Below are 20143 nucleotides of genomic sequence, written 5' to 3'. Positions count from 1 at the left end.
AAACCCAACGAAAAGAGATCATACAATTTTTTAACTTTTTTTCAGATCATGAAATTAGATATTTTTAATTTGGTTTAGTGAGTCTGCTAAAACAGTCATCTGAGTAAATACTGCCCCCTAGCAATAGTAAGAAAGAATAGCAATATTTAGCATTTCAGAAGGTTTTTTCATATTGTATAGAAATGTCAAAATTAAAATAATCAATAGGAAAGACAAAGGCAAGGGGTCAGTAACTTGATTCTGAAAAGCAGAAAATTATGCCTCAAAACTTATAAATGTATAAAAATGAAAAAAACTAAAAAAGTATACTTCTTATACACTCTAGATGAATATTTTTTCAAATGGATTTTTTATTTACGACAAACTGTGTTCTCTCTATATACACAGACATACATAGTAACAATTATTACTATTATTAATACAAAAGGGAGCCCCTTCTATGTGAATTTATCTTTTATGAGCATATTTTATCTCAAGTCAGAAGTAGTTTATTTTTAAGCTACTGTAACCTTTTTACCATAAGAAGAGATGCTTGAAAAACAGCAGGTTTTCAAAGCAATAGACTATCATATATTTTCTTGAAACTTCAAAACTCTACAGTTTGTAATCTGATAGTTACTTATTTTTTGAACCTTTAGGATAGCTGTGAAGATTAGTTAATGGCTCTAAAGACCTGTCAGAAGATGTGGCATTTATAAGATATCAGTATAGAAATTATAATTATCATTCTTAATAACAGTACAGAAGCTTTTATAATAGGAAAGCACCTCAACAACCCGAAGTTCTGAGGTAACCTCTTGAAGCCATCTAACAAAACATACACAGGTTTTGGAATAAAAAGGTAGGAGTGGAAGGTAAAGAGAATAGAATCTTGAGTTCTGAGAACAACAGGTGTTTCATACATTGAGGTAGCCTCAATTAATGCAAGGCATAGACCAAGGAAGCTAAAGAATTTACAGTCCTGATGGCTCTCAAAGTCAACATTCCTCAATCCCACGTGAGCTATTCTGAGTTCACAAAATTTCAAATATTCTTACATAAAATTTTTTTCAACTTTTCCAATTCTACAGGATACTTTATTCTGTCTATATCTGACTCACTATTGCCTTCTTAACTACTTATGGAATAAAATGATATGATACAAAAGAAAATTTTTGAAAACCAAGAAAATGTTTCATAAAAGATTTGTATTGTTCCATTGTGCTATTTGCTTTCAAAAGACTATTGGCTTTTTCAACAATGAAGAAAGATGGCTTATGCTACATCAGGATAAATTTGGTGAAATGGGAAAGAGTTTCACATAAACAAAATCATACATAGTCCAGGTAATGCAGTAGTAAACAGTTCTCCTTATTAAACAGTACTCCCTGTCTCCTATCTTAGAATCTTGGGGAAACATCCTCGACTACAAAACCTGCCTTCATTCCTACCACCAGCAATAAGAAGACAATAGTTAGGGAGTGATAATTATACATTCATATGATAACTGAGTGATTCACAGAGCAACTCTTCACAATATTTTAAATAGAAAAAATTATACTTTGATATTTTTGTGAATCAGTAACCATGAAGCAAAAGGTCATTTCTAATCTTTATCTTAATAAAGCAGCCAGTATTAATGCATTCTTATGTGTAGAAACCATTATGCTCGGTGCTGCAGCAGATACAAAGAATTATGAACACTTGCTGCATACATTTGAAAAGATAGATAAAACAGAGTAGTATGGAACACAGTGCCTGGCACATGAATGACTATATTTGAATCAATGCCATCTAGACTCTTGCCAGGGTTTGAAAGTAAGCTTACAGAACTTGAATTTCCAAGTTCTTTGTTTTCTGACAATCAGAAACTTTTATCTATATCCAATTTTTTATCTACATTTAAATCACCTGGCTTTCTCTGACAGATTATTGATGATAGATCTCTCAGTGATGATGCAAGTGTTTCTTTTAAACTATCCTGGTAATTTGTTTGGTTTGAGACTTGAAACTTCTTAGAGGATCTGAGTCTTCTTTCTTCAATTAACATGTGCTCACATTACATCATCACCCTTCTTATAAAGTATTTTCACAGAAGGGTGGTACAGAATTAAAATGAATCATCATTATTATCATCTTTTATTTTTTCTATGGTGTCATCCAAAGTACCTCATCATCTTTCAAGAAGAGAAAAAAGATATAATTGATATACAGCACTGCATAAATTTAAGGTATAGAGTACAATAATCTAACTTACATCATGAAATGACTACCACAATAAGTTAACATCCATCATTTCATACAGACATAAAAATAAAAATTTTTTCCTTGTGATGAAAACTCTTAGAATTTACTCTTAACCACTTTCATATATTACACACAGTAGTGTTAATTATATTTATCACACTGTATATTATACTCAATACTTATTCATCTTATAACTGGAAGTTTTTAGTACCTTTTGACTACCTTCATTCAATTTCCCCTCTCCTCAGCACCTCACCTCTGGTAATCACAAATCTGATCTCTTTTTTCATAGGAGTTTGTTTTTGAAATATAACTGATCTACAACACTGTTTTAGTTCCTGGTGCACAACATGGTGATTTGATATTGCTATATGTTACAAAATGATCACCACGATAAGTCAAGTTACCATCTGTCATCATGGAAAGATGTTATATTATTATTAACCTCATTCTCCACACTGCACATTTCATACCCATGACTCATTTATTTTGTAACTGGAAGTTTGTAGCTCTTAATCTTCCTCACTCAATTTTTGTGCTTTTTTTAAAAAAGAATTTTCAATGAACACAGTTGAGAATTCACAATTTCTCATTTTCCACCTTTACTAATAGAAGAAAATTGACAAAGGACAAAATTTCAAAATTATCAGACCAATCTGAAGATTGGTTGTGGTATTCCAGGCTCTGGCGAAATTATACCATTGGTCATATAGTGAAATTTCAAACTGTGAATGCTCAGATGATGTTTTAGATGAACACAAGAATCAGAGGAAGAAATGTTAACATTTGAATGGGAAGGACCTCCTCACAAAATATTTTACAACATGAACCTGGACCATCCTATTTTGCTAAAAAGATGTGGGAGAGTAATCTTTAATTTTTAAATGATATTTATGCACCAAAATTTGATAAAATTTGAGTAGACAAATACGAAAGGTGGTATGTTTACAAAGTGATTGGAAGGAAACTGATGATTAGAAAGTAAAAAAAAAAATCAGTAGATTATTATTCTGTTTGTAAATCTAAAAATGAAAATATTTTCCAATTATGGAACAAAAAAGAGCTGTTCTCCAACAAAGTTAAGAATCTTGTCAATGTTTTGTTCTTTTTTATAGTATTTTTTATTACTCAATAACATTTATAGTTGCACAACGATCATCACAACCAAATTAAGAATCTTGTCAATGCTTTGTTCTAATAGTTGTATCTTGACTATGTGTATACAAGAGGAAGAACAACAGACAAGCTGGAACCTATTAGAGATGTGTTTGAAATCTGGTATGAGTATTTACATGATGGATATATGTTCCAGTTCATGCATGACAGATGAGCAATAAGTTCAAAGGACAGTGCCTATTTCATATACATATACTTTCAATATGTGGAATAAAATTTGGGGGTTGCTATGTTTAAATTCTTACTAAAATTTTATTAATTATTTTACTATGCCTTTATGCTAATTCTACAAATCATTTAAAAAATTAAACAAAAATAATTTAAAAGGTCCACTGGACCCAGATGATAAATGGTTCATTTCCTTTCTCTTGTATACCAAACGTCACATTAGTTACATCTTTTGCAAGTAATGATTTTCCTAATACTAAAAACAAAGTATCATATAAAAAATAAGTAACTGCATAAACAGAGCTTTATTTATTATCACTTGACTCACAATATTTAACTAAAAAACTATGAAGTAGAAATTAACAATAAAATCACTTGGACAATTTAGTGGTTCTGAAATCCACATTATCAGTTTTGGGAAGAATTAGCTATATATCCAAAGTGCCTTTCAATTATCTTATTGAGTATTAAACAAACTTAAAAAATTCCAAATTATTACTTTTAATTTAAAAGACTCCAAAACATCTATGTTGCACAGAAAATACTTTACAAATAAAAGCAAATAAAAAGATTAAAATTTAAAGTGGTGATTGGCAATCTCACCAACTCAGACAAACAAGAAACTCTTTATTGTTAGTATCATACTTTCTGCAGCAAAGTATCTTTGTTAATTAATGCAGCAAAATAATATATCCATTATAGTTAGTAATACAATGCTTTTCTAAATGTAAATCATACTGATATAACAAAAAAACACAATATGATCAGATTCTAATAAGCCAAAAATGGTTAACTCCTTAATACTTACTAAGTTCCTGGAACTGTGCTAAATGGTTTACATGTATTATCTCATTTAATCATCATAATAATCCTAAGAGGTAAGATTTATTACAGCAACATTAACAGTAAGAGGTCTGGGGATAACTTAAAATATTTAGCTAGTAAGTTAATGAGTCAGGATTAGAACCTGGCCCATTTGTCACCAGTGCAAATGCTTATTCTCAACACCAGCTTTCTCAAATTGTAGTCATGGACTCCTGGGGATATTTGAGACCATTCAGGGGCCCCAAGTTCAAAGATATTTTCAAGACAATATTAAGATGTTTTTGCTCTTTTGACCATGTTAACATGGTCTTTTGACCATGTTAACATTTGTGCTAATGGTGCAGAACCACTTATGGATAAAACTGCTGGCACCTTATTGCACCTTAGGTAGTGGCAATAAAGTATAATAGTCATATTCTTATAAAAGAGTAAAAGGTATTAATTTTATTAAATATCTTTTTTAATGTTCCATGAGACAAAATGGGAATTATGCATAAAGCATTTGTACTGTGTGCTGAACCACAAAGACTGCCTCGAAAAAAATTTGGGATGGATGGGTGATGGGGTCCTGCTGTACAGCACAGGGAACCATATCTGGTCTCTTGGGTAAGAACCAGATGCAAAATGGAAAAAATAACAATGGGTGTGTATGGGTGGCTGTGTCACTTTGTTTAGAGCATAAACTGAAGGAATAGTGTAAATCAACTATACTTTAATAAAAATTTTTTTAAAAAGCCTTGGACAACTGTTTGAGCTGTGAATCAACATAGGTACGTTTTTTAAGAAATGCCATTTTTTACTTGAAAGAGTGATATAAAACAATTTTTTTTTCAGGTTTGGATATCTGGCAGACATTTCTCAAAAATGAAGTGAGTTTGTCACTTCAAGAAAAAAATTCTACCTGTCAGATGAAGATGAGAATTTTGGAAAACTTGTATTTGCCACTCTGAGCTTGGCGGCTTCCCAACACTTAATGAATTTTTGGATGAGGTCAGTGGTAATATTAATGAATGTGATTTTTTTTATATCATATAATAAATGTTTCAGTTGAAAGATCTGCATAGTTCAGTGCATCAGTATATTCCAAATGACCAGCGCATGACATTACAAAATCAGGTATGGGTAAAAAAGCCATTCAAAGTACAAGACAGACTGATGGATTTGAATGCAATAGAGTATGAAAAGTTCACTGATGTACCTTTAAGAAATTACCACTGTCTGAAAAGGCCCTTTGCCATTACATGTCTGTATAGGGCCACCAGATTTTCTTCATGTACTTCAACCAAAACAATGTACAGCAACAGGATTGAACTCAGAAGCAGATACGAGAATCCAACTTTCCTTCCTTAAGTAGAAACTGCAAAAATATATAACAATACTATTCTTCCATTATTCTTCTTGTTTTGGAAAAAATATTTTTTCTCAAAAATATTTTGTTAACATGCCATGGTTCCATTACTGTCGTTTTAAAATAAATTAATATATAACTTTAAAAAGTCTCAGTAAATATTGATAAACTCACATAAAAACTCTTTGGGATATTCCATAATTTTTAAAAATGTAAAGGGGTCCTGAGATCCAAAAGTCTGAGAACTGCTGCACCATACTATATTTCCTTTTTTTTTTTTTTTAAATTGAAGTATAGGTGACTTACAATATTGTGTTAGGTTCAGGCATATAACATAGTGATTCAATTCAATATTGCTACTGGTGTTTTTTTTTTTTTTTTGGCAGCTTATATCCATTATAGGTTATTACAACATACAGGGTATAATTCCCTGTGCTATGCAATAAATTCTGTTGCGTATCTATTTCATGTATAGTACTTCCTCTGTTAACACCATGTTCCTAATTTTTTTTTTTTTTTTGGTCTTTTTTGCCATTTCTTGGGCCGCTCCTGCGGCATACGGAGGTTCCCAGGCTAGGGGTCTAATCGGAGCTGTAGCCGCCAGCCTACGCCAGAGCCACAGCAACGCGAGATCGGAGCTGCGTCTGCAACCCACACCACAGCTCATGGCAGTGCCGGATTCTTAACGCACTGAGCAAGGCCAGGGATCGAACCTGCAACCTCATGGTTCCTAGTCGGATTCGTTAACCACTACACCACGACGGGAACTCCACCATGCTCCTAATTTATCTCTTCCCTGATCTTTTTCTCCTTTGGTAACGTTAAGTTTGTTTTCTATGTCTGTGATGCTATTTCTGTTTTGTATATAAGTTCATTTATATTATATTATTTTTAATTCCACATATTAGTGGTATCATATAGTATTTGTCTGTATTTGACTTACTTTACTAAGCATACACTTCCTTTTAATTCTCTCAACCAGAATACATTACATTGAAAACAGTGAAGATTTGCTAAATAGGGTAACTTGCTGGATATTTAATTTGGGCGTATGTATTCTTAGCAAAAAGGTACCAAAATATTATTTTGTCTTTATTTATGGAATTAATAACTCTTTGGTTTCTAAGATAGGAGAGCTTCCTGCAAGGTAATTAAGCTCTATTGTGAGAAAGAGAGCTCAACAGGACTTTTTAATTCAAGGGCCTTAAAGAATCCAAGGTCAGTAGGTTAGGAACGTCAAGGACCACATAGCAATAAAGGACATATCCTAGCACTTCATAGATGAACTAGGATAGGTTAGTAGGAACTCTTCTTATGGGAGACTTCAAATAAGATGCACTTTCTTAATTTACCCTGTAACCATATCTTGGTAAAAATCTAAAAAGTTCATTGTCAACAGTCTCCTTTGTAGACTAAAATCTAAAATTCTTTAAGTAACAATAACAACATGAAGGCCAGGAGTGAATGAACAGATGAACAAACAAAACAAACAAAAATATTTCTAAGAAATTATTTCAAATTTTGTTAGTACAAACTGAGCTAAATATAAATTTTCAAAATGACAGTGATAAACTTAGAGAAAGAGAAAATCAGTAGTAGTATAAGCATCCATTAAGACTGTAGCTAAATGGTTTTGCCAGCATACTAGCTTATCACTGAATTTGTTAGCTTTACCTTCAGCAGTGACAGTAGCTTCAAAAGGCATGTATATAATATGGAGATACAGCCCTTATCACTTCTCTTACTGGCTACCTGACAAGTTTTCATAATTTGCAAACTGAATGCTATTCTTTGTATTTCAAAAAAATAGTTTCCTCAATAATGAAGAAGCATACTTTCCTATTCTCATTCTAAAGGCTTGGTATATTCTCAGAAACAGAAATATACACCAAGACAGAAATGATAAAAATCACTCTGGCCCCAATTTTGCCAAATATACATTATTCACCCCATTTATATGTAAATCACATAACTACCATGATATACATAATCTAAGCATCACATCAGGGCACAATATTCCTAACTACTCAAGCTTCAGCAGTGTTCAGTATACCATGTGACCCATGGTAAATGGAAAGGAGCCAGAAGTCACAATCTTTCCTGCAATGGGAGCCTGCATTTTGATGATGGAAGATTAATGAGGGCTTACTTTGGCAGGATTAGTTATTGAGCAGGAAACTCAGTTTGAGACCTCATTACCAAAGTGCTCATCCTCGCCCTTGATGAATCCTAGCCTGTATTGTTGTTGGAGGTACAGAAAGTCACCTAAAGGATTGCCTTAAAGATAGAATACTGAAGGCAATAATTTGGGGAAAAAAGAAAGAAAGAAAGACTGCACATACAAAACAATGACAATATGCAGCTAAAAATATGTGATTAACAGAATAAGAAAAACGTTAGAAAAATTCTCTATTTCTTTACACCTCAACCACCTAACAATCTTTCTATTAATATATATATATTATAATTTATATATATATATATATTTTTTTTGGTCTTTTTGCTATTTCTTGGTCTTGGGCCGCTCCCGTGGCATATGGAGATTCCCAGGCTAGGGGTCCAATCAGAGCTGTAGCCACCAGCCTACACCAGAGCCACAGCAACGTGGGATCCGAGCTGCGTCTGCAACCTACACCACAGCTCACCGCAACGCCGGATCGTTAACCCACTGAGCAAGGGCAGGGATCGAACCCGCAACCTCATGGTTCCTAGTCGGATTCGTTAACCACTGCGCCACGACGGGAACTCCTTTCTATTAATATTTTAACTTTCTTAAAATAGTCATTGTCAATAATCTCTATATTAAAAATATCCAATCTATTTTCAAAATTAAATTTATTTATTTATTTAATTTATTCTGGGGGGCTGTGCCCGTGGCATGTGGAAGTTCCTGGGCCACAGATGGAACCTGCACCGTAACAGCAACCCAAGCTGCTGCAGTGGCAATGCTGGATCCTTAACCTGCTGCATCACAAGAAAACGCGTCACAATTAAATACAAAAAGAGTCTCAACATTTTCACACTATCTACAAACTTGAGAAACAAGACAAGAAAACACAATAAGACAAACCAAAAAAAGAGGACAAAAGATTTCAAAAACAATCTTCCTATCAACATTTTATCTTTGTTAGATACCTTTCATTTTTGCCCTTTCCCTGTGACAAAAGAATAGTTGTAGAAAAGGGAATTTTCTCCAGATTAAGATATATTTTATTTTCCCTCACTTCTCTTCATTAACTCTAGGATTCTCATTAGTAACAGAACTGTTCCCTACAGGATGTTTGGAAATGTATGTGGAGTCATTTTTCAGAAACATGTAGGTATTTTATTGTCACATGATTAGGGGATGCTCAGCATTTGCCACCTACTAGACATTATCATCCCACAAAGACATGCTCCTCATCCCAACGTGACTCATGAATGCCTCGTAAGACTCATCACACTAAATACATTAAGTCAATGTTACTTTCACATTATTATTATTTAAGTTTTTAAAAGAAGTTATGCAAAAATATCCCAGTAATTATAGGAGGGGGTCATAGCAGATAGGAAGCATAAATAGAATAAAGATATTATACAAATTACTGATATATTAATTAACTCACCCTATGCAGCAGCACATTCACCCTATGTAACTAATGGACCCTCTGCTCAGATTTAACTAACATAAACATTTCATCACAAATGAAGTTTTTAAATCAAAATAATATATCATCAACAGAAGGGAAGGCCCCTTTCTACCATTGCTCAATTCTAATTCTCTCTTTTTAAACTATGATGTTTTGTACTTTCTATAAATTCTGTAAGAATTCCTTCCTGGATGGAAATTATAAATATGACATTCCACCTTTAGGTCTTCCAGTCAATCTAGAACTTATTTTTATGTATGGTATGAAGCTGACTTTGATGTCCACCTCCCTCCATAAAGTTACTCAATTGTAACAGAGCCATTTATTCAATAATATTTTCTTTTCAAATTGATTTATGGAGCTATCTTTGTCATACACGAAATTCCATATCTGGATGGGTCTGTTTTGTGTTTTCTGTTTTACTAGTTTATATTAACATCATTTCATTAGTTTTCTTTCGTTTAATATTTGCTTGATGTTTTTCAAATCTTTTTTTTGACCAATATTAATTCTTTATGTTTATCTCTTTAAATAGCATATAGATTTAAATACCATAGGATTTTTTAAAATATCTAAAAATTTCCTTTATTACGCTTAGCTTAAATAGCTTAATTTACTTAGGTTAAACTCTTTCTACATTATTTCCACATTTGTACAGGGCTGGTTGACTTTCCTTTGTTCCAAACTCTCCCCTTCTGTTTAAAAAAGTTATAATACAGTCTCTTTCTATTCTTTGAATGATTGCCATTAAAATTTTAATAAGGATACTTATCCCTCTACATTTCTTGTGGACAGAGATACTAACTACCCTTTGTTCTGGATTTTCAAATATGTTTGTATAAAAATAAACAGAGATACAGTCTTTTTGCAGCAATAGAGAGGTTTTCTTATAGCTTTGGAAGAAAATCTCTCTCTCTCTTTCCAGAGTAAAGGGAGGATATGCTGATTATCCATTAAAAAAAAAAAATCTCAAGGTTCCTCTGCTATAACACAACCCACTTCATATACCTGGTTGTTTGCTCTGTGCTGTCTGAATCCTCTGTGTTGTCTCTATGGGGTTTGGAAGCAAGAGAAACCAAGACAAATAAGCTAATGCTCATGATGTTTGCTGGGCTGTGAGTGATAAAAGTCCTTTGTCTCTGACACAGTAGTCTTGGGTTTTCTGCCAGTATCCATGAAAGAGTAACAGGCTTTTATTTTATTTTAAGTAGGATAAAATCAAATCCCAGACCTGAAGGGATTCCTGACTTGATGTCTAAATAGAATGAGCATATTTATTTTCTCCTCAAATAATGCAAAGTCATTAGAACTTTTTTTTACTTTATTATTTATTTTATTTATTTATTTGTTCATTTATTTATTTATTTATTTATTTTTGTCTTTTTGCCATTTCTTTGGGCCGCTCCCGCGGCATATGGAGTTTCCCAGGCTAGGGGTTGAATCGGAGCTGTAGCCACCGGCCTACGCCAGAGCCACAGCAACGCAGGATCCCAGGCTAGGGGTCGAATCGGAGCTGTAGCCACCGGCCTATGCCAGAGCCACAGCAACGCAGGATCCGAGCCGCGTCTGCAACCTACACCACAGCTCACGGCAACGCCGGATCGTTAACCCACTGAGCAAGGGCAGGGATCGAACCTGCAACCTCATGGTTCCTAGTCAGATTCGTTAACCACTGCGCCACAATGGGAACTCCCATTAGAACATTTTTAAGTTGAATTCCCAGCTCTCACCTTTCATATTGTTATCTAGAATTTTATTTCCATCTTGCTATTAGTCTTTCTCTACTAGATTTTATGCATAAATATTTAAGTCGTTATCTAATTATATTTCAAACTTGTGAGGATTAGATGAGTGTTTAAAGAGGGATGGGGTAGTGTTTGCTGCACAGAGTAAATATGTTCATATTTTTATGTTTTAACAATGGTTTTGCTTGCCAATTCTCATATACCATACTCTTTCAGAGTTCAATTTTTCTGATAAACTGAAGCAAAGATAAATTATTTTATCTTTTGTGATTTTTAAAATACCACCTATGTTCATAATATATCTAAGGATTTTATCAGACTGTCTTTAAAATTCCATACAAATTTTTCTGTATAAATGATTTTTCTTAGTCTATAACAGTGACTAAACCAGTGTAGCTTTCTGTTTAGCCACTGAGCACAATTAGGTGAGTTCAAGAAAACTTTTGAAAATAATTATCCTTTTTCAGTCTGTATCTTAGGTTTTTTTTTTTTTTTGTCTTTTTGTCTTTTCTAGGGCTGCACCCATGGCATATGGAGGTTCCCAGGCTAGGGGTCTAATCGGAGCTGTAGCCACCGGCATACGCCAGAGCCACAGCAACACGGGATCCTAGGCACATCTGTGACCTACACCACAGCTCACGGCAATGCTAGATCCTTACTGAGCGAGGCCAAGAATCGAACTTGCAATCTCATGGTTCCTAGTCTGATTCGTTAACCACAGAGCCAGAAGGGGAACTCCATCTTAGTATTTTTTTTCCTCAAAAATCTAACACTATCATGAACTTGGCAGTCAGGTCCTCTATAATTCTTCAACTCTAGCCATAAGATTTAATCCAACATTGTATTACAGTTCACATTTATAATGTGAAGCAAGAAAGGTGAGGTTATATAAAAATGAGGTTATATTATCATATTATATATATTATCATATATATAATATGATAATATGTATGGTTATTTTTTACAAGTTTTTTCTCTATCCATAATTAGAGAGCTTATTCTTATGAGTTTTATAATATATATATATATATATTTATTTTTGTGTTTTGTTCTGTTTTGTTTTTTGAGCCCTCAATGAGCCCTCGATGAGTAAGCCATGTGCTCAAATAAAAAGCATTTCCTCATAGGTCTAGAAGTAAATGACAGCATATATGTTAAGATGGTTACTCTAGGTCTGATGAAAACATCACGGAGAGTCATAGTGCAATAAAAGAGCAATGAACTAGGAATAAGTACACCTGTGTTTTAGTTTCCATTCTTCCACTGGAAGAAACCAGACTGGAGGCAGAGGGTTGTTAAATGACGTAAATTAAAGTTTTAGTTCTGAGACTATTTAGTTTTGTTACGTACCCAAACACTAAATTTCTTATCCATTAAATGCTAAAAGAAATCTGCTTCATATACCTTGGAGATTTGTTTTGAGAATCAAATGAAATGTTTATGAACGGATTTTTAAACTACAAAACACCCTGAAAGTATTTACACGGTAAGTGTTATTATTATCACTTTACATGCATTAGAAGAAATGTTAATATAAACATTTTTCACCCCTAATCTTAGCATCAACATGCTGGTTTCTGGGGCTTTGGAAGAAAGACATGATCAGGAAACAAAGACTGTTTAGATAGAAATAAGAGATCGTCATCTCGAAAAGGGTTTTCTTAGGTTTACCAAACCCCGGGATACTGCACTCCAACTCCCTTTTAAAGGAGAGTTGTCACATACTCCATGTCACATGCTACACATGAGTAACAGACCAAGCTACAGCATGGCTAACCTTTTAACGTCAACTCTGACTTTTGGTTTGATAAGGAACTATGAAGAAGCTAATGAATTAAGCCAAACTTTGGCACAGCTTCCAAGGTGATATATCAAGCAAAACACAAAAGCAGCTACTTAATTTACTCAGTGCAAATTTCCTAATTCTTCAAAAACAGGCCTGAATACTATAAAATACAAGTGAAAACTGAAAGCACAGTTAAAACAACATTCACACTAACCGGTTTTTCTGAAATAATTTAACACTATCAGTTTAAGATACCTTTCCATTACCTAAAGTGAGAATATGGATGATAAGCACACCAACTTTATAAGAGAAGGTTACAATTAGTAGCGGGACTTTAGATTCACGTACTTCATGTGACAACAAAACTTTAAAAATAGTACTCTTTTGTGCTGCCAGTTTCTGCTTTATTTTCTACCTCATTTCTATCAATGCACAAAGCACTTACATCTGGAATAAATCCAATCTCATTGAGGTGATTGCTTAGTTCTGGATCATGGAAGGCAATCATCTGAGAGAACACAGTCAGGTACTCTGAAATGACAATAAAGTTTAAGACAATTACTGTTTTGACATGGCATTTCAAATAAAAACATTAAATCCACATAAATTAAAGGTCTATTTACATTTTGCAATGAGACTTAGTTTCTCCATGAAGAAAACATAATTTAATAGACAATTTTCTGTTCTGTTACCACTTTAATCACTTACAGGTAGCTACTAAACAAACGTAACAAAAAGCTATGCCACAACTTATTTTCTTTTTTTCTTTTTGTCTTTTTGCTATTTCTTGGGCCACTCCCGCGGCATATGGAGGTTTCCAGGCTAGGGGTCCAATCAGAGCTGTAGCCACCGGCCTACGCCAGAGCCACAGCAACGCGGGATCCGAGCCGCGTCTGCAACCTACACCACAGCTCACGGCAACGCCGGATCGTTAACCCACTGATAACCCACTGAGCGAGGCCAGGGATCGAACCCGCAACCTCATGGCTTAGTCGGATTCGTTAACCACTGAGCCACGATGGGAACTCTGACACAATGTATTTTATAATTATTTGCCTTTAAGCAATGTCATACATTTTACAAAGAGGGGCCTCAAGGCCAAAAAGAAAAGCCAAAGCAGTGCTATATTCAATACCACGATAAAGCTGAATTCCAGATGAAATGTGAACTTTTACCCATAGATGCCAGATAAAGAATGGCTATTTGATTAATACTTTTCCTTGATTTGATGTTTATTCTACTACAACAAATTCATTCTATCTATAGACTGTCTCATCTTTTCCTCTAAGAACAAGGAAGGTACAATTCACAGTAGCTGTAAGACTTACAGATTAAAATGAAGACTCAGGATCAACTCCAAGGCCCAGGGAACTACTGGGTTTAACTTTTAACTTTTTTTTCCCCCTCCTTCTAATTAGTAAAGGTATGTTTATAGTCCTAATCACCCAGAAGCCAAAGGTATGCAACATCAACAATCATAAGCATTCAACTTTATGTTGATGAAAGCATATAGTATAACCAACTTTAAAAAAGCATACTACATTTTAAACCAGAAAACCATGCCTCAGGCAATTCTCCACAGCTATGCTCCATTTTATTAAATATCTTATTTGAGCCTGATAAAAGAATAATTACTATGTGGGATTACAAGGGTAATTAAGGATCTACTGAAGAAATCTATTCCATCATAAGGACATTTCCCTTGTGTTCTGCCAAACATTGATGGTTTGATTTATATATGTGCTACAACTGTGTATATATACAATATATATATAAACATATATATCTACCTAAACAAATACATGTATGTGTATATGTATAAAATACACAGATATGTACACATATACTTTGCATATTATTATATACCATAAATTATTTCATATATGTAAATATGAATTATAAAGCTGACATAAGTTTTGGTTGTTTAGGATAGGCTTTAGAATGAGATAGAGTATGGCCTGTTACATTCAGAAAAATTTCTTTAAGGGGGAAATATGACAGAACTGATGAAATCAGCAGTATGTCAAATTTCAAGTCATTTAAAAAATGCATTTAAAAGTTCCTTAGGGAGTTCCCTGGTGGCCTACCAGTTAAGAATTCAGCATTGTCACTGCTGTGGTTCAGGTTTGATCCTTGGCTTGGAAACTTCTGCATGCTGCCAGCATAGCCAAAATAAATAAATAAAGTTTCTTAGAGAAAAATGAAAATAAAAATTGAAACTCATATGTCCTTTGATTTGTAACCAACCTGAGAAAATTTAAGAGGAGCTACAGAAAAACAGAAGTCAAACTAAAAAGATTCCACGGTTATGATGGCTGACTCATAAAATGTTCATAAAAATACTCTAGCTGTTGAGTTATAATAATGAAAATTTGCATCTAGAACCATAAAACAACTTCCCAAATAGTATTTTCTAACAGACAGGTGATCTACGTAAGGGTAAATTTAATTTTTTAGAAAAACAAACATGGTATTTATGAAATTTCCTCTTAAATTTCAAGTGAGGTTATAATGTTATAGTATTACACACAAGTAAGTCTCACATAAATTTTGTTTTAAAGAAATTTTATTCTTTTTAATTTTTTGCAAAGAGATAGAAAATGAAGTCTTTCTCCCTTCTAATCCTACCATGTTAAAAATTCTTATTCCCATCCCACAGAACAGCTTTTTTGTTTACTACATACTTTTAAATGACAATTCCCAAAAAAGTCAGTGTAAGGCTTTTATATGACACTATCATATTTTTGTTCAGCTTCTTATAAACAACCTATTTGTTTTCCTTTTTTTTTCATAAGATATATACAGAGATGAAATTTCATTGAGTCCCACACATGGGTATCCTTATTTTTTCCCTTCTGCTTTCATTCTCTTAGCAGGAGTAAGGAGAAGATGAATGGTGATGGGCAACGGATTTAAAGCAAAAAATTCCCTATGCTCACAAATCAAAAACGGCATTCTCAATTCTGTAACTATCTGTTATTGTTCCATCAGGTTGCTAGCTTATCCTGAAAGTGATAAGTAGAGGTAAATATGCAGAGAGTCTCAAATCTCTTCTCAACTAAAATGTGCACAAACTAAACCATTTGCTAACATTTTGATTCATGGCACTCAAAAGAAGTCAAAGTTATTTCACTGCAAACAAATACAAATTCAATTATTTCCCATTACAATGTTTGTCAGCTGTAAAATTTGGCTTACTGCTTAAAACCACAAGAATAAGCACTAACCTTTATATCTAAATGTAAAGAGGCAGTTTCAAAAGAAGAAAAAGGAAGGAAAAAGGCAATTTTTAGGGGTATGTTTGGGAGCCATTTTATTTTTTGCTCACATATCCTGCTCTAGTAAAAAATCTACAAGCAAACTTACTTTAATAGCTTAATAGCTCTTCTAATATTTCCAGTAAAGGCAGAACATTTTTTGTTTCAGGAAAAAAATCTCCTTAGTCACATTATGCAAGACATTCTTGAAAATGCTCAATGTATTTCCTACTACCTCCCAATACCCTATCATTAATGCCATTCATGACAAAGATATGCACTAAACTAGAATGATGCAATGTACTATTTATCCAAATACGTAACCCTTATAGTGAAGTTGCATATTCTCCCTCATTCTTTGTTACTGTTTGAAGAGAAAGGAGATTTATATTATACTCTCACTTGACAAATGAACTTTATACATTGATGTTGGTCTTCCTTCCTCTTTCCTTCTGAAAGACTTATTGAATGTCTACGTGTAGTGGGATCATACATCCTAGTTTACCTGGGAGAGTCCTGGCTGCCAACTGTAGACTCAGTGTCTGGTGCATTTAGTGCCCCTTCAGCAAAACATCACAATTTAGCTATACAGTCATCCTAGTTATGGATGGCACGTTAAATGCTAGGAACATTACAGTGAAGAAGATACTGCTCTTGCCCTCAAAGGATTTAAAAACATATACAGGTAAACAGAAAATTGTAGAAATCTTCACCCAATTTTATTTCCCAAGTTTACATGGTATTTCCCTCTACCTTTCACTTTCTGACTTGCAGGAACAGCATCTCATGGACCAAGTGTGAATGTGTCTTGGTTTCATAAACAGTACAAGTTTCATGTTGTGGCAAAATTCCAACTGCTGGTTTGGTGAACAGTATACAATATAATGACTTTAAAAAACACTTTATAAGTTTTATAGGCCAGTTTTCTAGGTTGTTCCTTTTTTAAGTGCAAAATGGTATTAAACGTATAGTTGGGTTTTCCATGAAGGATCAGTTTCCATTCTTAAGCATACGGCTGTTTCTCTTCACTTGTTCGAAGGCGACTTTTTACTCTTCAGTACCCTAAAGTATGTCTGTCCTGCAAATTACAAGCCTGTGTTCTAATATCACTGAAAGTAGTCCATCTATTCTTTTCAAATCCCTCTATCTTTTGGTACTCTAAGGTTCTGAATCTAAGAGTAATTTAGCAATCTCAGATAACTTTAAGGGGGCAATTAGAGTATTTTATTTTATTTTATTTTTTTGCTTTTTAGGGCCATACCTGCAGCATATGTAAGTTCCAAGGCCAGGGGTCAAATTGGAGCTGCAGCTGCTGGCCTACGTCGCAGCCACAGCAATGCTGGATCTGAGCCGCATCTTCAACCTTAGCACAGCTCTCGGCAGCACCAGATCTTTAACCCACTGAGTGAGGCCAGGGATCAAACGCTCATCCTCTAGGATACTAGTCAGGTTTATTACCACTGAGCCACAACTGGAACTCCATTATATTATTTTTTAAAGTTCCTATGTGTTGGTACTTTATCAACTCAATAGTAATTTTGACAAGGATAATTTGATAGTGCCAAAAATGATTATGAATACTCATTTAGGCAGAAGTAATTAAATTTATTATCTTCTTTAAAATATTTACAGGTAATAAAAAATAGAACCATGGTTAAAAAACAAGATACTTTAACTAAATAGATCATTTTTCTCTCTTCTATAAGAGGCAAAGCAGTGAGTCTTATAAGCATATAGTTTGTTTTATAAAAAAATTTTAAATAAAAATATTTACAGTTCATTAGAGTATAATTATAAATTTTTTTCACAGAAGATTTAATGTTGCTAATGAACACAGAAACTTTTGGTTTCTGTGGATATAATTAAATGACTAAATGAATATGCAATATTATAATTAGCTGTTGAATTGACTGGTTTCATATAACATAAGGTTTTTCTAAAACTTGTAGGAAAAAATTGTGCATGTGATATTTATGCCAATCAACATCAATGTTACTTGGAAGTTTGAGGTTAAAAGTACCATAAAACACAGAGGAAGGGAGGACAAAGAAAGAGGGAAACCAATACAATGAGAACTGAATATTTCTAATTTCAAGCCTATAATAATCATTTTGAAGCAGGGTAAAGCACTGTTCTTTCATAAACGTTGGCAGCCAATCTCAGCGCACTGCTTCAGCTCCTCCTTCAGCTCTCCGGTTCTCTTTTTCTGGCTCCAGGAACCAGATTCTAAAACTGGCTGTTTTATCAACCCATTTTGCACATTTTAACCTCAGACCTTTTCCTTCTCTTCTGTATTAATGCCTTTCACCCTTTCACCATGCAAATTCCTACTCAAATTTCAAATTCATCAATAAGTATCCAGCTTTTTATGAAACCTTTCAAGACGTGCAAACGCCTCCCTTTGCCACTAAAAATAAAAAAAGTTAAAAATCAAAATAATCTCACCCTGCTTCTTCCTCTGTGCTAAAATAGTAATATGTATACTTATTTCATTGACTTATAATTAGTTATTTTCACATTTATTTCCTATATTTGGCCATAAAACCCCATGGAAAAAAGATTGTTATTTAGCTTGAAAATTTCAATTCCTTAAACAGTGCTTAGCATAGAGTCACTGCAGAGCAATTACTTATTAAAACACTAAATAAATTGAAACTAGGTTTTTTCTTTCTTTTTTGCCACACCCACAGCTTGAAGAAGTTCCCAGGCCAGGGAATGAACTCACACCACAGCATTAACCAGAGCCACAGCAGTGACAATGCTGGGTCTTTAACCCACTGAGCCACCAGGAAACTCCAAAACTCCTTTTTAAAAATTATGTAACATACATTGTCAATATAAAACTGAATTAATGAATTAAAAATACTTTCCTGTTTCTTAGGAAACTACACATGCTACATTTTTCATAATATTAAAACAGTTATTGTAACTTTAAAAAAGTTTCAAAATTAATTACAAATTCAAGATTTCAAAAAAATTCATAGAAACTATAACTGAAAATAGTAACATTTACAAAAATAAACCTTAATTGTGGAGAGGTATTTTAATTTTAATAGTAAATGTTAAAGTACATTACTGATTAATCAAGTTAATAGGAGTCTTTTTTGGCATGTCTGACCAATCTCTCCAAATTTTTGTTGTGTATACTATGGTTTGTTTTGCATTTTCATATGTTAAATAAGATCTGGTCTTATTTATATGTATAATATGCCTTTTTAAAAGTATGTTAAATAAGCTCATAGCTAAAAATACGAAAACATCTTTTTCTTTCTTTCTTTTTTTTTTGTCTTTTTGTCATTTCTAGGGCCGCTCCCCCGGCATACAGAGGTTCCCAGGCTAGGGGTCTAATAGGAGCTGTAGCCACCGGCCTACACCAGAGCCACAGCAAAGAGGGATCTGAGCCACATCTGTGACCTACACCACAGCTCATGGCAACGCTGGATCCTTAACCTACTAAGCAAGGCCAAGGATTGAACCCGTAACTCCATGGTTCCTAGTTGGATTCGTTAACCTCTGAGCCATGACGGGAACCTCCCCCCCCCCAAAAAAAAACAAAAAAACAGCTTTTTCAAGTTCAAAATTCATTATCAATACATAATGTATCTGTTTGTAATATGAATCAATTACTGGAAAAATGAAACTCCTTAGAGGTAAATCATTTCTGTATTTTAAAACAGGAATCTATACAGAACCAAAATAGAAGCTAATGTAGTAGAAGCTATCTAATATGGACCTCTCAGAGATGGCCATCTAGCCAGGCATCATCCAACTATCTCATTATTAATACAACCAATTCCCTTTATAAGTCCTGTTTATGAGAATTCTCCAATTATCTTCATCTTTCTTAAAGTGTAGGAATCTAGCTAGGCACTATGCCTTAAAAGAGGCCTGAAAAATTTGGATAAAGATTATTCCCAGATTTTCCCATATGAAAGTTAATATTACAGGTCGATGTTAGCTTTAAAAATAACAGCATTATGCCA

General features: G+C 33.7%; 1 protein-coding gene across 4 annotated transcripts in view; it reads right to left on the bottom strand.

Moving 5' to 3' along the window:
* The window catches only part of TBCK (TBC1 domain containing kinase), a 221969-nt gene that overhangs the window by 106792 nt on the left and 95034 nt on the right, over positions 1-20143 (bottom strand). For all 4 annotated transcript variants that reach the window (XM_047751738.1, XM_047751736.1, XM_047751735.1 and 1 more), the window contains exon 20: positions 13349-13434. In XM_047751738.1, coding sequence (XP_047607694.1) covers positions 13349-13434 — 86 coding nt within the window. The remainder of the gene's footprint in view (positions 1-13348; positions 13435-20143) is intronic.

Source organism: Phacochoerus africanus, chromosome 10, assembly GCF_016906955.1.
Source record: "Phacochoerus africanus isolate WHEZ1 chromosome 10, ROS_Pafr_v1, whole genome shotgun sequence".
Classification (NCBI taxonomy): Eukaryota; Metazoa; Chordata; class Mammalia; order Artiodactyla; family Suidae; genus Phacochoerus; species Phacochoerus africanus.
The sequence above is the reverse complement of the archived record's forward strand: the minus strand, read 5'-3'. Positions and strand labels throughout refer to the sequence as shown.